The following is an 18,839-nucleotide window of genomic DNA, read 5'->3' on the forward strand; positions in this document are numbered from 1 at the left end:
CGAGGTATGTGCTCTTCTCTGTCCTCTGTTTTGCGATTTAAAAGTCGATCTATATGTGGGTTTGATTAGTATCTGTTGTGACGATTTCGTTGCATGCATCGTGTTTGTAGGGGAAAGACGAGTTTCGGTGTGGAAATCATTCTTGGTGTCTCCCTATTCTCTCTCTCTCGACGGCGATCCAATCGAAACCAGGTTTGTGTTTCTTCTATCTCCGTCTCGGTTTGATTTTTTTTTTGTGCGATATAGAGCTTAGTATTGATGAGTTGATCTATCTCCGTCTGGGTTTGATTTTTTTTTTTTTTTTGTGACGATGCTTCCTGATTGTGATGGTTTGTAATTGTGATGGTGTGTAATTTTTTTTTCTCATTGTATGGTTGGTTTTAATGCTAAATTTCTCATATGTGAATTCTTTTGATTGAGTAAACAAAATTATTCATGCGTTTATGCTAATTGTTCATAATTCTCTCATAGTTTTGATTGACTAAATCTGTTCATATACATGTGAAATGCATTAGGAGCTTGTTATACTTGCGCAAAAGTAAACTGATATTTTTTTTTGTTGTGATGATGCTTCATGATTGTGATGGTTTGTAATTTTTTTCTCATTGTATGGTTGGTTTTAATGCCTTATTTCTCATTTGTGAATTCTTTTGATTGAGTAAACAGAATTGTTCATGCGTTTATGCTAATTGTTCATAATTCTTCTCATATTTTTGATTGACTAAATCTGTTCATATACATGTGAAATGCAAAAGAGCTTGTTATACTTGCGTAAAAGTAAACTGATATTTAATAACTTGTTACTAGCTTTGTGGTTCGATGTGTTGCCTGTCAGATTTTATGGTTCGGTCATTACTGAAAGTAGTTTATGGTTCGGTCGTTACTTCTTATTAGAGTGTTTGGTTGTAACTCATTACTTCTTATTAGTGTTAATGGTCTTGTCTACTTTACTTCTGTGTAGTTTATGTGTTGCTTGTTAGAGTTTATAGTTGTAACTTATTACTTCTTAGCGTTAATGGTCTTGTCTACTTATTACTTCTCTGTAGTTTCACCTATTATATATCTCCACCATCTTCATTGTACCATATATCTCCACCATCTTCTTTCTCTCTTGTTTGCGCAATCCCCTCCTCTCCGGTTTATCTCCGGTTTTTCTTCTCTTCCCCTGTTCTAATAGCTATGGATTCAAGGAATCCATATAGTCAGTCATCTAGTTATATGGGCCTTCTTAACAGTCAAAACTTTCCTTATGAAAGTTTCCCTCAGTTTAGTTCACAACAAACCGACGCTGGAACTCAATCTGAAGACACACCTGTGGACCGTAAGGAGAGAAGGAAATGGACCCCATCCGATGACGATGTTCTAATCAGCGGGTGGCTGAACACATCTAAGGATGCGATCGTTGGAAATGATCAAAAGTCAGGGAGTGTTTGGAAACGAGTAGGCGAATATGTCGCAGCTATTCCACATGCTAGAGAGGGTGGTAAAACAAGAGAGCATCTCCATTGCAAGCAAAGGTGGCACAAAATCAATGATCTAGTGAGCAAGTTCTGTGGCGCATATGCTGCAGCTGAAAGACAAATCAGTTCTGGTCAGAATGAAACAGATGTTCTCAAGATGGCTCATGCGATCTACTACGCTGATCAGCACTCGAAGTTTAATCTTGAGCATGCGTGGTGTGTGTTGAGGTATGAACAGAAATGGCTTAACCTCAACACACCTAAACCCACTGGCAGTTCAAAGAGAAAAATTGGTGAGACAGTTTCCGAAACTTCAAGCACGTGTCATGGTGATCAAGACATCCGTCCTGAAGGTGTAAAGGCTGCTAAAGCTAAAAGGAATAATGGTCAAGGGAAGTCTGTTGCTGAGTATTCGACCATTTGGGAAATGAAGAAGGAGGATATCATGATGAAGGAGAAGCTGTCTAAGCTGGCCATACTAGACACTCTCCTAGCCAAAAAAGACCCACTGACTGAAGCTGAAGAAGTTGTCAAGAATAAGCTACTCGCTGAGTATTTCTGAGCAATAAAACTATGTCTTTCTATGTTTCTACTTTATAAACTATGCCTTTTAAATGTTGTTTGAACTCTTTCCCTGTCGGCTTTGAGCATTCGAGCCTTAGTTTGTATTATCTTTAACGTGATGAATTTACTTTATGTTTGCTTTTACATGTCTTTCTTTATTTTTGAACTGTCTATAGCTACACGCAGCCTTCTGACTATAGCTACACACATCTGTTACACACATCTGTTTATTTTTACTTTGAACTGACTATAGCTACACACATCTATTTTGTTTTCCAGGTTTAGGTAGACATGGGCCTTGACTATAGCTACACGCAGCCTTCTGAATCAGAGGAGTGTGGTGGGGAGACAACTGACTGTACATACAGCGAGACAGATGATCTTATACGTCGAGACCAAGCTGAGATAAGCTACAATTATGGTGCCCCGGCTCAGTACCCTCCTCAACCCGAAGTTGAGTTCGGATTTCCGCAGACATGCTACTGTGGTAGTCAACCTGTTATAGCCACATCTTACAGTAGGAACGATCCGGGAAGAAGATACTACACTTGTGATAATGTTGATGATGGAGAGTGTCATGTATGGAAGTGGTGGGATGTGGCGGTTATGGAGGAGATGAGAGCCAGGGATAGACACACACTTCAATTGGTTGAAAAGGTAGAAACTCTAACCTTGTTGACTGACTATGAATCTGAGGAGAAAGTGGTTAGGCTAGAGAAGATAGTTAGCGAGTTAGCTAAGAAGAATACAAGGTTCACCAATGGCTTTGAATACTTTGTTGCTGGAATGGTTTTGGTATTAGTTTTAATAGGTATGCTGCTCATGTTTAAGTAAATCAAATGAGTTATGGTTTTAGTGGTGATCTCTTTGAACTCTTTCTAGGCTTTTAATACTTTGTTGAACTCTTTGAACTCTTTCTCGGCATTTAGAACTCTTTGTACGTACTCTTTAAACGCATGTGTAAGAGTTTCATGTGTAATTTGTTTCATGTGTAATTTGTAATGTGTAACTCTTAAAATTGTATTGCACTACTTATGTGTTATATTAAATGAACTCTTTCTCGGCATTTAGTCTTATGTGTTATGGTAAATGAACTCTTTTGCTAACAGATCATAATATCAAAGAAAAAAGCAATGCTCTCGTGTCTCGTGTGTAGTCCTTTCAAGAGCCAAAATATCAAAGGCTATAATACAAGACCCCAATTTCTTTAAAAAAAAAATCAATGCTCTAGTGTGTAGTCTCACAAGCTCTCGTGTGTAGTATCACAAGCTTTTAGTATCACAAGATGTACCATCTACAATACAAGAAGTACTCAAAAGTCACATGTGTTGTTTTTTAGTATCACAAGTTGTATACGTCATGTATCACAAGATTTTTTTTTATGTTCTATAAATACATCATCATCTTTCCTCGTAACATATATTGAAATCACCCCTCCAATGATCAATTTTAAAACATTTTCTCTCCTTTAATAAATTTTAATGGCTTCCTCATCCCATTATCATTACCACAAAGATGACGATAATGATGATTTTAATAACATCTTTGATGATTTTCTCGAAAACACTGATTTTTTTCCAGAACCAAAAGAGCGAAAAAAATGTACTTTTGTCAAGAGAAACCGGGAAGAAGGCCACGAGAAGCTTTGGAATGATTATTTTAGCAACATTCCAACATACCCTCACCATTTATTCCGGCGACGGTTTCGGATGAACAAATCATTGTTCATGCGTATTGTGCATCGTCTCTCCACAGAAGTACCGTATTTTCAACCAACACAAGATGCAACAGGACGGTCTAGTCTATCACCCCTTCAAAAATGTACTGCAGCAATTCGTCAACTGGCTTATGGTGGTGGGTCTGATATAGTTGACGAATATGTACGACTTGGTGAAACAACAGCTCGAAAATGTTTGCACCATTTTACCGCTGGAATAATCCACTTGTTTGGCGACGAATACTTAAGACGTCCCACACCGGAAGATCTGCAAAGACTACTCCAAATTGGAGAACAACGGGGATTTCCGGGAATGATTGGGAGCATCGACTGTATGCATTGGGAGTGGAAAAATTGCCTTACCACTTGGAAAGGAATGTATTCACGAGGAACCAGAAAACCAACAATTGTGTTGGAGGCGGTAGCTTCATCTGATCTCTGGATATGACACGCGTTTTTTGGGAGCTCCAGGTATTATGAACGATCTTAATATTCTTGATCGATCACCTGTTTTTGATGAAATTATTAACGGAAACGCTCCGGAAGTCAATTTCTATGTTAACGGAAGGGAGTACCATTTGGCTTACTATCTTGCCGATGGTATTTATCCGAAATGGGCAACTTTTATTCAATCTATCCGACTCCCACAAGGTCCAAAAATTTGTTTATTTGCTAAAAACCAAGAAGCCGTCCGAAAAGATGTTGAGCGTGCCTTCGGAGTACTGTAAGCTAGATTCGCTGTTGTTAGAAATCCATCTAATTTATGGGATTAAAAAAAAGAAATATTATGAGAGCATGTATCATACTCCATAATATGATTGTCGAAGATGAACGAGATTCATACACTCAGCTTAACGCTTCAGAATTTCAACAAGGAGAAGATGGTGATCCTACATTTGTAGTCAGAAGGACTACAAATTTCGGTAATACAATGGGTCGTCGAGCAGAAGTTCGGGATAGACAAGGCCATCAACAATTAAAAGAAAATTTGGTTGAAAATATATGGACTAAATTTGGACATCTCCCAAATAACTACAATGTTTAAGTTTATATGAATTCAATAAAATATTTGTTTACTTTTTTATCATTTTTGTAATTTTTTTTTTCACCTTTGTAATTTTCTCATGTTTTCAAGTTTAATGTTATATGTTTTATTTTAAATTTATCTTTTATATATCATTACTAATTAAAATAAATAATTAATTTGCTAAGATACACCAAAAAGTCCTACCAATAATCCTATTATTTTGGATTGTCCCTAACTTTTGTCCTTAACATCAAAATAAGATTAAACTAATCTAAAGACCTAAAAATTAGGGACACCAATAATGCTGTTCTTAGTAACCACGCGTAGGGGTGTCAAAGGGGTTATAGACCCCCATATTTGGTCCGTCTAGGTCCGTTATGGAACCGGGTTGGACATGGGTTTTTCAAATTTTAACTTGTTAAGTTGTGAGTCTTACCGGCCGTCCAGATACTGAGGTTCGCTAATTTGACGATTTGATCTATTCATTTAATTAATTAAACATTGTTAATGTAAAAAAAGAAACCTTGATTTCTGATTTCTTTACTGTTTAAAAGTATCAATAATTGTTTTTTTTTTTTTGACTAAAAGTATCAATAATTGTTTTAAAAAGAAAGAGCCAATAATAAAAGCAGTTACTGTTGAGTTGTGATATTTACGTATCGTATGCTATTTTCATTGACATTATAAAAATAATTGTTGAAATTCGAAGTGATAACGAGAAGAACAATGATATTTATGTATATATATATAGTGCTTTAGATAAGGACATGCAGATCTAAAATTAATAATAATTGAGATGGATGCATACGTTCATTCTCGACTCTAGCGTTTAATTTTGTTTTCATAACACTGCATATGCACATGCTAATAGTAGATTTGATTTGACAATTCAAACCCATGAAAGATATATATCGCATTACAGGTCAACAAGCACAACAAAATTCTACCGACCCATTTTTGTATTTTGTGCTTCACACTGATTGATCTTCCAATATTTAAAATACATAAATATAACTCAAACTTCTTTCCAAAGCTCCGTAGAAGACCGACATTGTATTTTTGTTTTTAATAATCAAATGTATAAGCCTAAAGTCCGACGTACGTGTTCTCATGTGTTGGATTATCTTATTAGGTTTTCATTAGATCAAGGTGATACTCGATCCACGTAAGGAGACAAGAATGTAAACACACACTAATATCAACAAATCCAGTGTACTACTCGCAACTAAAAGATATTAACATTGACCAGGCGAGGATTTTAACAAAATGATCACAATTTCTCAAGTAGATTTTCTAGTTCACGCTTACATCAAACATTATAAAAGATTTAAACTATCGTAGAGTACGGAATACTTGCTATTATGGATGAAGACAACTATCGTGTAAAGGTTCTTTGAACTGTGAATAATATAAGAAATGATTTAGCAATCTTATCTACAATAGAAGTGGTTCACGACATCTTTTTTTTTTTTTTTTCCATCTGAAATTTCCATAATCACAAAAGTTTGAAAAATCCTTATAAAGGAAAATCAGATCATAAACTACCTAAACTCACGTTCTATTTCAAACAAAACCGAAAGCCACCTTGGTTGCCCCAGCGCAACATACGATTGAAACCTATCCTGATTCACAACACTCTGAGCTATTAGACGCGCTCCCCTATTAGCTGCAGGAAGTTCAAACATAACCTTCCAATCCAAAAAATTCACAAGCAGCATCATAATCTCTTTCACTTTAAAATTGAAAGAAGGCCAAGCTTTTGGTTTATTTATTGCATTAACCAAGACCCTTCCTTCAAACGCAAAGTGAACCTTGAAGATCCTATGACTGATCATACTTTCTAATGACCATAGGAAAGCCAAAAAGAAAGCCTCATCTTTTGATCCCACCGATCCAAAAGCTCGACGACTATGCAAACACACCACCCCATTTGAATCACGGAGCACCCACGCAGCTCCTGCCAACCTTTTTGTCTTCGACCAAGACATGCCTATATTGCATTTGAAAAAATGTCTTGGTGGCTTCTTCCATTTAACCTCTCTCTTCTGCTCTGAATCCACCCCTACTCCCTTTCCTTCTGATCCCAATGATTGAGCTACAAACCAGAGTGAAGCTTCGTCCTCTGCTTTCTTCCAAATTTGGATGCTATCATAGAGAAACCCTTCAAACAACAAAGAGTTTCTATTCTTCCATAGATACCACAGCGTCCAAGGGAAAACTCGAACAATTTCTACCACCTGTGAGCTATCTTGTATAGTTGAAAATAGGTATTTCATATTCTGAAATAGAGAGGTGTCAGTAAAACCTCCAGGTGGTGATGGAAAACCTGAGATCGCCCAGACTTGCCTGGCAAAAGTACAGGAGAATAAAACGTGATTGACAGACTCAGTTTCCAAACCACACACCTGACAACATTCATCACATTTCATTCCCCTCTCTGCCAGACAGTTATTAACCGCTAAAGCATTTGATATAGCTTTCCACATGAAGACTTTAATCTTCGGTGGAGCTTTGAAACCCCAAACCTGAGCTTTTAACGGATTTAAGGATGGCTGAATATTCTGTTGATTGATAATGGCCTCATTCTTAACAGAGAAGGAAAGATCGTACCCTGTTTTGACAGAATAAAGACCATTCCTAGTATATTTCCACAGCCATGAATCATCATCTGAAACCACCGGCTGATTTCGGAGAAGTATTGCAATATCAGCAGGAACAAAAAGCTCATTTATTTTGATTGTATCCCATCTTCTAGACTGAGGGTTAATCAGATCCGAAACCATCAGGTTCACATCAAATAACCTCTGCCTTCTGATCGGGGGTCTACAATTTCCTTCCTCATCCTCTAACCATGGATCGGTCCAAACCTTCATACTTCTTCCATTCCCTACCATGCGTTTGAGACCTTTTGAAAGTAGGTCTCGTCCATATAAAATACTTCTCCAGGCATAGGAAGGTTTTGCACCCAAAGGAGCTGTAGCAAAATCTAAGTTCTCAAAGTATTTTGCTTTCATAACCCTAGACATCAAGCAATCCTCAGAATGAATTAATCTCCATGCCTGCTTGGCTAACAGTGCTTGGTTCAAACACTCCAAGTCCTTGAATCCCATGCCACCTAGCTCTTTAGGTAAACACATTTTCTCCCAGCTTATCCAATGGATTTTTCTTTTATGTTCCAGCGAACTCCACCAAAAACTTGCCATAGCAGACGACAGATTGTCACAGAGAGTTTTTGGGATTTTAAAACAGGACATTGCCGACACTGGCAGAGCGGAAGCCGTAGATTTTAGGAGAACCTCTTTACCCCCTTGAGAAAGGGTCTTCGCATGCCAACCTGAGATTCTTTTAAGCATTCTCTCCTTTAAGTAAGCAAAGAGCTTAACCTTTGATCCCTTTAAACATTCTGGAAGACCAAGATATTTAGAAGCTCCACCCTCCGCTTCCATCCCCATCTTTCTTCTGACATTACTCTTAACCTCTTCTGATATCCCTTTCCCAAAAGTAATTGAAGACTTGTTAGGATTGATTACTTGGCCCGTCACCTCTCCATATCTATGAAGAACTCTTAACAAATGATCACTTTGCTCCTCATTTGCTTTACAAACCAACAAGCAATCATCAGCAAAAAGCAAATGATTAACCGAAGGTCCATGATCACCAAAACTCATTCCTGTTATCGAGCCTTCCTCCTCTGCTTTCGTCAATAGATGTGAGAGACCTTCAGCGCAGAGCACAAACAGGAATGGAGAGAGCGGATCTCCCTGTCTCAAACCCCTCTGTGGCATTACTAAGCCATGAGGCTGATCATTAATCAAGATAGAATACGACACTGTTGAAACACAGGTCATAACTCTATTCACCCAATTAATTTGAAAGCCCAAAGCACATAGCAGAGCCCGAAGATAGCCCCACTCCACTCTATCATAAGCCTTCGACATATCAGTTTTTACCACCATATATTCCTCTCCAATGCGAGTAGAAGAACCCAGAGAGTGAACTAGCTCATGAGCAATAGTGATATTATCTGATAATAACCTCTCAGACACAAAGGCAGATTGGGTATTACCCACCAGTCTATTCATCCAAGGTTTTAGTCTGGCCACTATTATCTTAGATACGACCTTGTAAATCACCGAACAAAGGCTGATAGGCCGTAGATCTGATATCAGTTTTGGATCAGGAATCTTTGGGATTAGACACAAGTGGGTATAATTCCATTCTTTAGGGAGGACCCCTGATATGAAGAACCGTTGAACGTCGTTAACCACTTGTTCTTCCACAACTGACCAAAATTTCTGAAAAAACAAAGCTGACATACCGTCTGGTCCTGGGGCTTTGGAAGGGTTAATAGAAAACATCGCTTCCTTCACCTCTTCAGCTGTCACTGGTTTATTCAGAAACCAGTTCATTTGATCCGTCACCCTTGGAGCCATGCCTTGGAACCAGCTATCAAAAGGCTTAGGATTTGACGACTTAAAAAGTTTGGAGAAAAATTCAATAGCCACATCCCCTTTAGCCGCTTCAGAGAATACCTCCTCTCCTCTGTCATTCAACAGCTTCTCAATGTTGTTCTTAGCCCGGGCCGCCTTTACAGAGTTCTGAAAGAACTTTGTGTTTCGATCCCCCGCATACATCCATTTTTCATTACTTTTCTGCCACCAATAAATTTCTTCATCTCTATAGGCTTTTACCAAATCTCTTTTCAAAGCATGAATCTGATATAGCGAGGGATCATGCGACGACTGCTGTTGCTCCAAGTCAAACTCCAATTGTCTGATTCTCTCCCTTGAATTCATATCTGATCTTTTCTTCAAAGCACTTAGAGCTTTTCTACATGCTTTTAATCTGGACGAAACCGTTCCCATTCTACTACCATCAGCAACATGCCAAGCATTGGTGACACTGTCCTTGATGCCATCTAGGTCCAACAATCTTCGATCAAATCTGAAGCATCCTCTATAACTTTCTTGAGGCTCGATCAGTTTAATAAGAACAGGACGATGATCTGATCCTCTTTTAGCCATAAAGAGCTGGTTTGAGCAAGGAAACTTCTGAGACCAAGCTCTGTTGCCAAAACATCTGTCAAGCCTAGATTGGATCCACAAATTTCCCCTTCTTCCTCCCCATGTAAAACCATCACCATGACTTGGAAGTTCCTCTAATTTTCCGGCTTTTATCATCTGATTAAAAGGCTCAAAAGATTCATCTGCTCTCCATGTACCTCCAACTTTCTCCCCATTATGCAGAATATCATTAAAATCACCAAAGACACACCACCCATCCTTTCTATTTACCCCAATGCGGGAGAGCCTTTCCCACAACTCGCATCTACTACTCCAATCCGAAGGACCATAAACACATGACGCAAAAGAGACTGAATCTAGCTGTATTAAACAGTCCAAAAGGTTTTTATTCACAGTCTGGAACTTGATATTAACAGATTTCTTCCAGAAAACCGCCAAACCCCCCGCATGACCAACAGGATCGACCGTAAAAACCTTATCATACCCCAGCCAAACCTGAAGATCAACCAAAACGTTTCTACAATTCATAGTCTCCATTAAGAACAACACCTCAGGAAAATGTTTTTTACGCATCTCCCTTAGGCGAGGAATTGTCAGACCCTGAGGCCGCCCCAGACCCTGACAATTCCAGCTTATTATGCTTATCTTGGATGCGGCGATCCCTCATTCGGGATCACCCTTGATTCCTTTAGCTTTGCAGCTTTGCATCCACGATCATCCTCAACTACTACCTTCCTCTTGCTCCCTATCTTCTCACTTCTAGATCCTTCTCCATACAAAACATTCAAGACTGAAGAGGTTTTGGCTTTCTGCTCCTGCCTTTTCCTTATATAGGGTCTTCTTCTCACTTTTTGTTTCTGTTGACAAACCCCGGATGATCTAGTCAAAAGACATGAATCATATTCCGTAGAGTCTGCAACATCACTTTTAGCCTGAGAAGTCTCACCTCCCGACTCCAAGGAAAAAGGAGCAGGAGCAGAAGCCATAGGTCTTTCCTCAACCCTCCTTTTATCACCCATATCACCCAAACTTAGGTCGCCCAATCTTTCAAAAGCACTGCCCTTACTTCCTGCCTTAAAAGCTGACGCCATTAGCTTTTCTGTAGGGTTCCCAGCCTTTTGGGACGCATCCCCTGGAGAGTTAAGATCAAAATCAAACACTATTCCTTTTCCTTTGTCTAGCTGCTTTGTAAACACGGGAGCTACTTCCAGACGAAGAACTGTCTTTTGGGATATTGGGTTACTTTCAGCTTGAGCTACAGACGATCTAACCCTTTCAATTCTCACCCACTTGTCAGCTTCAGATGATGATAACAGATATCTTCGCATTTCTTCTAAAACTTCTGGAGAAATTTTCCATCTACCCGTTAACTTACAAAACCCGACCTGCTCTTCCCTTAGAACTCCAAAAAGAGGATCACCTTCTTTCAGCACAGACTGAACACTCTCTCGGTCCTCCATAGCCTTAGCCCTCCTTTCGTTTGATTGATCTCTCCTTCTTCCAACTATAAGAGGACAAACTTGCTTTTCATGGTTCAAGCTCTGACACTCAAAGCATCGTTTTCTGATTCTTTCATAGTTGTAATAAACCACCGATGTTCCCCCTTCCGGAAGACTAACAACTTTAGACGTTCTCAGCGGTCTTGAAACATTCAAACGAACTTGAACCCTAACATAATCTTCTCGTTGGGGCTTGTCAGGATCAAAAGCTACTACCTTCACTTCTCCCGCTAATTCTCCCAAAGCTGTAATAGCCTCCTCTGTATAGTGATTAACAGGTATATTCCTAATTCGAACCCAGACTAGGATATACTGAAGATAATCAGGAGGAGGAAACTCCATCCATCGATCCAAAGCCAGAGTCCAATCATTAGAAGTATGAACCCCTTTCTCCAAGACCTCTAACAGATCATGCTCATGATCAAATATAAACTGGAACCGTTCTCTCGATAGAGCTACACCTCTAACTCTCCCTTGTTTCTGCCACTGCCGCGGCATATCAAGGATAACTGTTGAAACCTTCTGACAATCTGGATTCAAGATCCTTCCAATTAAACTTCGCGAATTTCTTTCAGAAGATTTGAATTGAGGAAGATTTGGCATCTGAAAGGGTTCATCTTCTTCCTCTAGAGATAACGCCAACATCGCCTTATCCATCGCAATCGACATCTTGAGATGAAATTAGATTGATCTTCACGCGTTACCGATAAAGCCAGAAACTTTTTAAAGTTAAGAAGATTGATCAGAAAAAGATAAAACCAAGCGGTGTTTTTAGATAACTACAAGCGTTGTTTTCGACCAGGTTATAAAACCAAAGCTCCACCCAAATAAGAAAGGAATCTTTTTTGAGAGAGAATTCAAAGCCCAAAGAAGGGATTCTTCATCTGTGTATAACATTGGTTCACGACATCTTAAAAAGAGAAAAGGTGGGAGGAGTACAAAAAAAAATTGTGGTGAAGGAGAGGAAAATGGATGAGCTTTATTAATAAAGATCATTTGACCAAAGCCCTAACAAGTTTGACCAAAGCCCTAACAATGCCAAACTCAAAAACATTCTTTTAGCCGTCCATAACAAGTTTAACATCAACGTCGCCTTTTATTGATCTTACCCAATAAAGGTTTGTTTTAAAGGGTTTTCGAACCGTTTGTTTCGTCTTTGCTTACTTCCACCAAAAAATGGTACGTCTTAGAGTTTACTCAATACCACATGTATATGACTGATCTAACTAACTAACTAAACAATTTATTATTTGTTTGATTTTACTAACATGTATATGGACTTTGGTATAAACTAGCATCAATACGAATATTTACTTTGGTCTAGATAATAAGTATGTTGAGGGAAAAAACAATATAATCGATCTTTTATTTAATATAATAAAAACTATAAAACGTTATGTGGAGAACAATCGACGTTATAATGTTATATGATAACATTCTCATAATCACATGGATAAACCTCTTTTATTTTTTAAGAATCGTATCTATTACTCTTTCAGCAACCGAGTAAATCAAAACCCAAACTACAACACAGTTTCAAAAGAAAAAAATTGTTTAACAAAGAAACTGTCCAGAGATGATTGTATATATTTGAGGTCTACAAATTTAAGACAATCTTTTTAATAAAAAAAAGAGGCAAATTCAGAAAAATTGCCTCTGTTGATCAATGCTTTGTGAACATTCCATCCATCAAGGAAGAGAAATCGAAGTCTTTGCTTAGCTGAGAAGCTGGTGTGGTGCTTGTTGGTTGGGACGAGGTTGATGATTGAGGTTTACCGGTTGAGTTTGGGGTCATACCGTTTGTCGCGGGATTAACTTGACCCGTTCCGTAGGAACTGCAGTAGTAACAACAACCAATATTATCTTATTTCTGACATTATACTTACAAGATGTCACATGTTGGAAACCGAGAGGGCACTAAACCTTTTATTGTTCAAAGTTCAACACAAAATTGAATGAAAGAAAACAGTTTACTTCTTTGTGTTTCTTTATCTTCATGGATGATACAAACAGAAAACAGTTCTATTTACATACCTGGACATTGGATACTGAAGAGTGTTCTCTTGCTGTTGTCCGGGTCTCATGTTCATGTTCATGTTCATGTTCATGTTCATGTTCATGTTCTAAAGATACGGTCATATAACAGAGAGCGGCAAGATACAGTGAGAATTTTTCATGAGCTTGGTCAATAGTAATTTAGATCTAGCTAAAACAAATGCAGAAGGGAGATACTTACTTGCATAAGTTTCTGGAGATCAGCTTGACCACCTCCTGGGTTAGTCATTCCAGGGACCTGGTAGCCAGTGTTTGACCAATTTGCGGATGCTAAACTAAGAGCATTTGCAATAGCTTGCTGATTCACACCGTTTGGAATGCCTCCTGCAGCTTTTGCTGCTGCTGCCATATAAAGGGCTTGCTGCTGAGCAAGCATAGCAACCTGTTGCTGATGCATCGCAAAAGGCGACACGATATTCGTCTGTAACAGATGGAAGACACAAGAATTATATCACTTAACTCCGGTTTCGAAATTGCAAATGTCCAGTGTTTAAAAAAAAAAACAGAGTAAGCGGTGACAAGACACAACACCTAGGTTTTGTGTTGGAAGCACCAGTCATGCTATATATGTAACTCGTTGGTTTAATAACGATACGAAAAGGAAAATTTGAACACTGGGAATCGATAGAAAGGCAGACCCAACAAAGCAGTAGATATGAGAAGAGCATGTAATTGACTTCAGAATTTACCTTCTCAAATAGGCTCATGATATCGCCTTTCACATCTTTCTGTGGTGTTTGTTGGGCAATTAAAGTAGGTGTGTCTTTGAACAAATCCTCGATCCCAGTAGCTGGAGGAGACATGCTCTCATCAGGCTTTGGTGTGACACTTTTCTCTGCCGTTTGACCGTTTCCAGCCGCTACAGTTTTAGGATTCAGAATATTCATATATTACTCTAAAGCAACTTCTGGAGAAGAAAGAGTAACATAAAGTTTACACGGATATGAAAGATGTGCCACAACGATCATATGATTTAAGTCATGCACATGATAGATAGATAGATAGATAGATACATACACTGAAAGCCAGCCCATGAGTTGTCATCAGCAGGAGCTGCCTCTGAGGTATTTGCAGTCGGCTCATCCATTGATAGCATGTTAAAGAGGTCAGTCGCAAAATCCACCTTTGGAGGCTCTGATGCGGGAACATTTACTGCTGGTTTCGTCATCTCCACAGGAGCAGCTACAGATTCTGTCTTCTGCTGTGGCTTTATAACCTATCATTTTTTTAGCAGAAAAACAAAACTTGAAATACTTCTATTATGATTGAAAATTCACGCTTTCAAAGATTATGATGCACTAGAAACAAAGTCGTCTACTAGATGTAAGAATACAAGGCGTGACATCTAAATCATCATACGCATTACTTCCATGATATCCTACGGCTACTAAATAAGATCATGGCATGGGGATTCTTGATAATTATGAATAACTAAAGGCACTAATTTCTTTAGTAAAACCATATCGTCCGGGTAGTATGTTTGATACCTGACCAGGTCCTTGTGGAGGCACGGGAAGACTTATCCTCGTTGCGGAACCACTATTTCTTGTTCTAGGTGCTTGGACAGTTTTCTTTTCCTCAAATAAATTAACAGGACTACTACTGTGCCCATGCTCATATAGAGGCCCAGTCCTCTCCACAGATCTCCGCCGTTCCTGCTCGACTCTTGGGGGTGATCTAGCCTTTTCACCTCTAGAAACCCATCTCTTCTCTTCATACCTAGAAAAGTCATGTAACAAGATTAGTTCATTGTCAATCTGCATAGCAAGATAATAACCCAATTTAAGTGAGAGTTATGTAAACTGAAAAGAGAGAGGCATACTTTGCACGTATGAAGTTTTCAATCCCAACTCTATCATAGTTTGGGGGTAGCTCAGCTTCCCAGTAACTATTTGCTCTCTCGTTTCCCATTGCTGCATGCAGAGAAAAGGTTATATACTTTACACGGCGAAAATAATTCGGTATAAAAAGGACAATCTAGAGATAATTAATTTCCAAAGACACTTACACTGAATAAATGCAACCTGCTCCGGGAGCCATGTGTCCAGAGTGGCAGATCGAACCTACACTCATCAGGCACCGCTAGAACAAATAAGTTACTTATGCTGCGGCTAAGGTTAAAATCGACTTGACCAGAAGGAATCAGCTTGTATAAGAATCAGAAGGCACAAGTTAATCATGAACTTTAGCGCAGAATTGCTTGAGGTGCGCGTATAAACTGGATAACTGTCATTTTTTTTTTCTAGCTAAAGAAGGGCCATCAAAGAAAAGCAGAGAGATTTGATGCATTCAAGTAAGAGTTCTGAGCTACAGAAGTACCTCCAGAGATGAAACTGAAAATATGAAAAGCTAGTAGCAAACCAAATTGATAGTAGTAGTATGCAGAGAATCCGAGCCAAATGGAATGGGTCTTAATATAATAACAAGAACATATAACTAAGATCTCAGCATGTAGAATAGAAAGGAAAGTGAGAGAGAACCTTTGAAATGTGTACGCCGAGACTCCTGTGGATCCCAGAACATTGCATACAGATAAAGATACCTAAATTAACACTAGCCCATCTGGGACCTCTGCAAAGAAAATGATATATAAAAGTAGTATTAGCCAAATAAATATATAAAGGAGCCAGCATAATTCACATGTGCGAGAGAAAAAACAATACTTTGTTTTGCAGTCAGCACATTCTCTGTTCTCTGGATGTTTAAGAAGCCCTTCAAGAATCTGCACGAAAACGTAGCACCAAGGAAGGGAATATTCAAAGCAACGAAGGAAGAATCTGTAAGAGACTACACCAAAAAGAATTAAAGTTGGCAAAGCAGCTACAATTATCATCATCATGATAAGTTGAATCCATGAACACACAAAGAGACAATGGAAGACCTGACATGATTCAACACGAGAGACAACTCAAATGTAAATGAAAGCCTTGGTTTGATTCTTGCAAGATCGATCAAGCAATAGAATAACAAAAATATCTACAGAAACACACAAACGGAACGAGAACGTATCTCCTTTTATGTGGTGATCATGTTTCTTCTGTAAGGACAATTCACGTTGATAGAACCCGATCATCGTGATCAATTAATCGAAACGGATCATCTGATGAAAAAGGATATTCTAGCTTGAACGATCGGATCAACGACACAAAAACACCTCACCTAACTAACTATAAGAATCACATCGATGGAAGATGAAGAACTCTAGCTTCCTTGCTAAAACACAGATCCAATCGAATCTCGATTTTCCGGAATCCATGATCGATCATCGACCGTTGGCAATCGAAACCACAATATATATATATATATATATATATATATATAGAAGACTGCGAATCCGCAAAGCGTAAGAAAAAAACGATATGAGATTTGGAGAAACCTTTCTATGGCGGGCATTAAGCTCCTTAGAGACGTTGGCTTTCTCGTTCATGGTGGATGAGCAGGATAATCGGCGAAGACCTCAAGGAAACAATAAAATCTGCAGGAGAAGACGAGGTCAAAACGGTCTTTTCCGCATTCACCGCTCTCTCAATCTTCCTCTTCAAAAAAATAGGGATCCTTTTCTTTCCCTTTCAGAACGAGCGACCAGAGAGAGAGAGAGAGAGAGGTCAATACTTTTTGGACCGTTCAGATTATGTGACTGGTTTACCCCTTCGGTTTTGTTTGTTTTCAGTTTCAAAATTCAATTTTCCGATTTTGGTTTTATTCTATATATAAACTGTAGAAAATTTTATGTATTTCTCGTTTATCGTTTCAATCTTTAAATTTTTTAAATCTCATAAATATTTCAATTTTTTTTTATAAATTTAAGTTTAACACATAAAATTTTTAAATAAGATTTAAATATTTTAAAACTAGATTAAACAACAACAATATACCAAAAAAAATTACATGAAGACATAACTATTACAAAAATTTAGATATTAAACAACACTAATAGTAGGTAAATTTGATCCAAAATCTCCAAAATATTGTCCAAACGAATTTTGTGTGACCAAAGATGGTTGTTTTAATGTCTTTTTGTACGATTCTTTCTTGTTCAGATCGAATGTGTTCACGAGTATTAATATCATCGATAGAAGTTAAGTCTTTTTGTAATATTTTTATTTTCTTCATTTACTTTCGTGTTTAGATCTAATGTATTTACAAGTACTAATATCAACGATTTCAACAATTTTTAGTTCGTAATTACAAATTGAAAATAAAGAGAGTCTTTTTGTAATTCAAAATCCACTAGTTGATCATATATGCATTTTACAAAAATAATTTTTTGGAATAATATGGTATTTTGCTTGAAGTTTAATATTAATTATGTTATTTCTATTTAAAAATTTCTATTTTAATATAAAATATTATTAATTAATATTGTTGTAATATTTTTATATTATAAAAGTTTTATGAATTTAAATTAATTATGAAAAAAATAAAAGGACCATACTATAAAATAAAAGTAATTTTGAAGTTATGTTTGAAGTTTTGATTTTGGAGAAAAACACATTTAATTTTCAAATATAGAGTTTTGAAAACTTCAAAATAGAATATCTTTTTTGGAGATGCTTTTAGAGAGATCTAAAGGCCTTAACAAGTTAGAGAGATGTCTATTTTTCTACAACTGCCGAAATATACAATATACGGCAAAATAGTTTGTTATTAGATAAAGTAGTCTATAATGTTCAAACACTACCAAGTATTTGTCCAAAAGACATATGCTAAGACAAATGCTATTGAAGGAGGAAAATCGAATGGTACCAGTATCTATGTCAACCAGAGTTTTGTTAGCAAGGGTGCACTGCTTTCAGAGCTACGGTTGGCAGCAGTGAGGGGTAAGTTTTCTTTCAGATTATACAAATCAACGAAAACTCTCGTTGTGGCAACATGTCGGGTTAGCTATTGTGGATGGAAGGTCAGAGCGAGTGTCAAACATGGGACAAACACGTTTTGGGTAACAAAGTATGTGGAAAAACATTTATGCTCAGCGGGAGACCGAATCGCTCAGCGGAGACACTGTACTCCGAAGTATGTAGTTAGTCTTTTCATTGATCGTGTTGGAATCGTTGATGGGATAACTCCGCAGCATATCACTGATGCAATGAGGAACATGTTTGGCATGGCGCTTGATTACACCACTTCATACAGAGCACTGTTATATGCACAAAGATTGGTGAGAGGATCAGCAGAAGAAGGGTATTCGCGTCTGGCATCATATCTCGAGCAAATCTCCATTGCAAATCCTGATTCTATCACGGCGATAGAACTTGATTCTATGAAAAGATTTAAGTATCTATTTCTCTCTTTTGGAGCTTCTATCAAAGGTTTTAAGTATCAGAGAAGGGTCATTGTGGTGGATGGAACTCACCTAAGTGGAAAGTATGGAGGAACTATGTTAGTTGCAGCCGCACAAGATGGCAATTTTCAGATATTCCCATTGGCTTTTGGGATCGTGGATGAGGAAGATGTATCTTCTTGGGAATGGTTTTTCACAAAATTGGCTAGTTG

General features: G+C 37.9%; 3 protein-coding genes across 3 annotated transcripts; 1 reads left to right on the forward strand and 2 right to left on the reverse strand.

Moving 5' to 3' along the window:
* Window positions 1-1,179: 1,179 nt before the first annotated feature.
* LOC106423160 (glutathione S-transferase T2-like) lies at window positions 1,180-2,022 on the forward strand. Its single transcript, XM_013863939.1, has one exon. The coding sequence runs from the start codon at window positions 1,180-1,182 to the stop codon at window positions 2,020-2,022; it is 843 nt and encodes a 280-aa protein (XP_013719393.1).
* Window positions 2,023-10,433: 8,411 nt separating this feature from the next.
* LOC106423159 lies at window positions 10,434-11,960 on the reverse strand. The gene has a single exon (XM_013863938.2). It carries the CDS (start codon window positions 11,958-11,960, stop codon window positions 10,434-10,436), a length of 1,527 nt encoding a protein of 508 aa, XP_013719392.2.
* A 781-nt stretch (window positions 11,961-12,741) lies between these two features.
* On the reverse strand, window positions 12,742-16,976 carry LOC106423185 (ADP-ribosylation factor GTPase-activating protein AGD5). Its single transcript, XM_013863965.3, has 11 exons — window positions 16,723-16,976; window positions 16,010-16,068; window positions 15,827-15,917; window positions 15,355-15,409; window positions 15,169-15,259; window positions 14,834-15,065; window positions 14,364-14,562; window positions 14,036-14,205; window positions 13,528-13,767; window positions 13,326-13,414; window positions 12,742-13,126 (listed from the first exon to the last, which is right to left on the reverse strand). Exons 1-11 carry the CDS (start codon window positions 16,771-16,773, stop codon window positions 12,955-12,957), a joined length of 1,449 nt encoding a protein of 482 aa, XP_013719419.2. The 5' UTR covers window positions 16,774-16,976; the 3' UTR covers window positions 12,742-12,954.
* Between the last annotated feature and the right edge of the window lie 1,863 nt (window positions 16,977-18,839).

Source organism: Brassica napus, chromosome C9 (assembly GCF_020379485.1).
Source record: "Brassica napus cultivar Da-Ae chromosome C9, Da-Ae, whole genome shotgun sequence".
In the NCBI taxonomy this organism is placed as follows: domain Eukaryota; kingdom Viridiplantae; phylum Streptophyta; class Magnoliopsida; order Brassicales; family Brassicaceae; genus Brassica; species Brassica napus.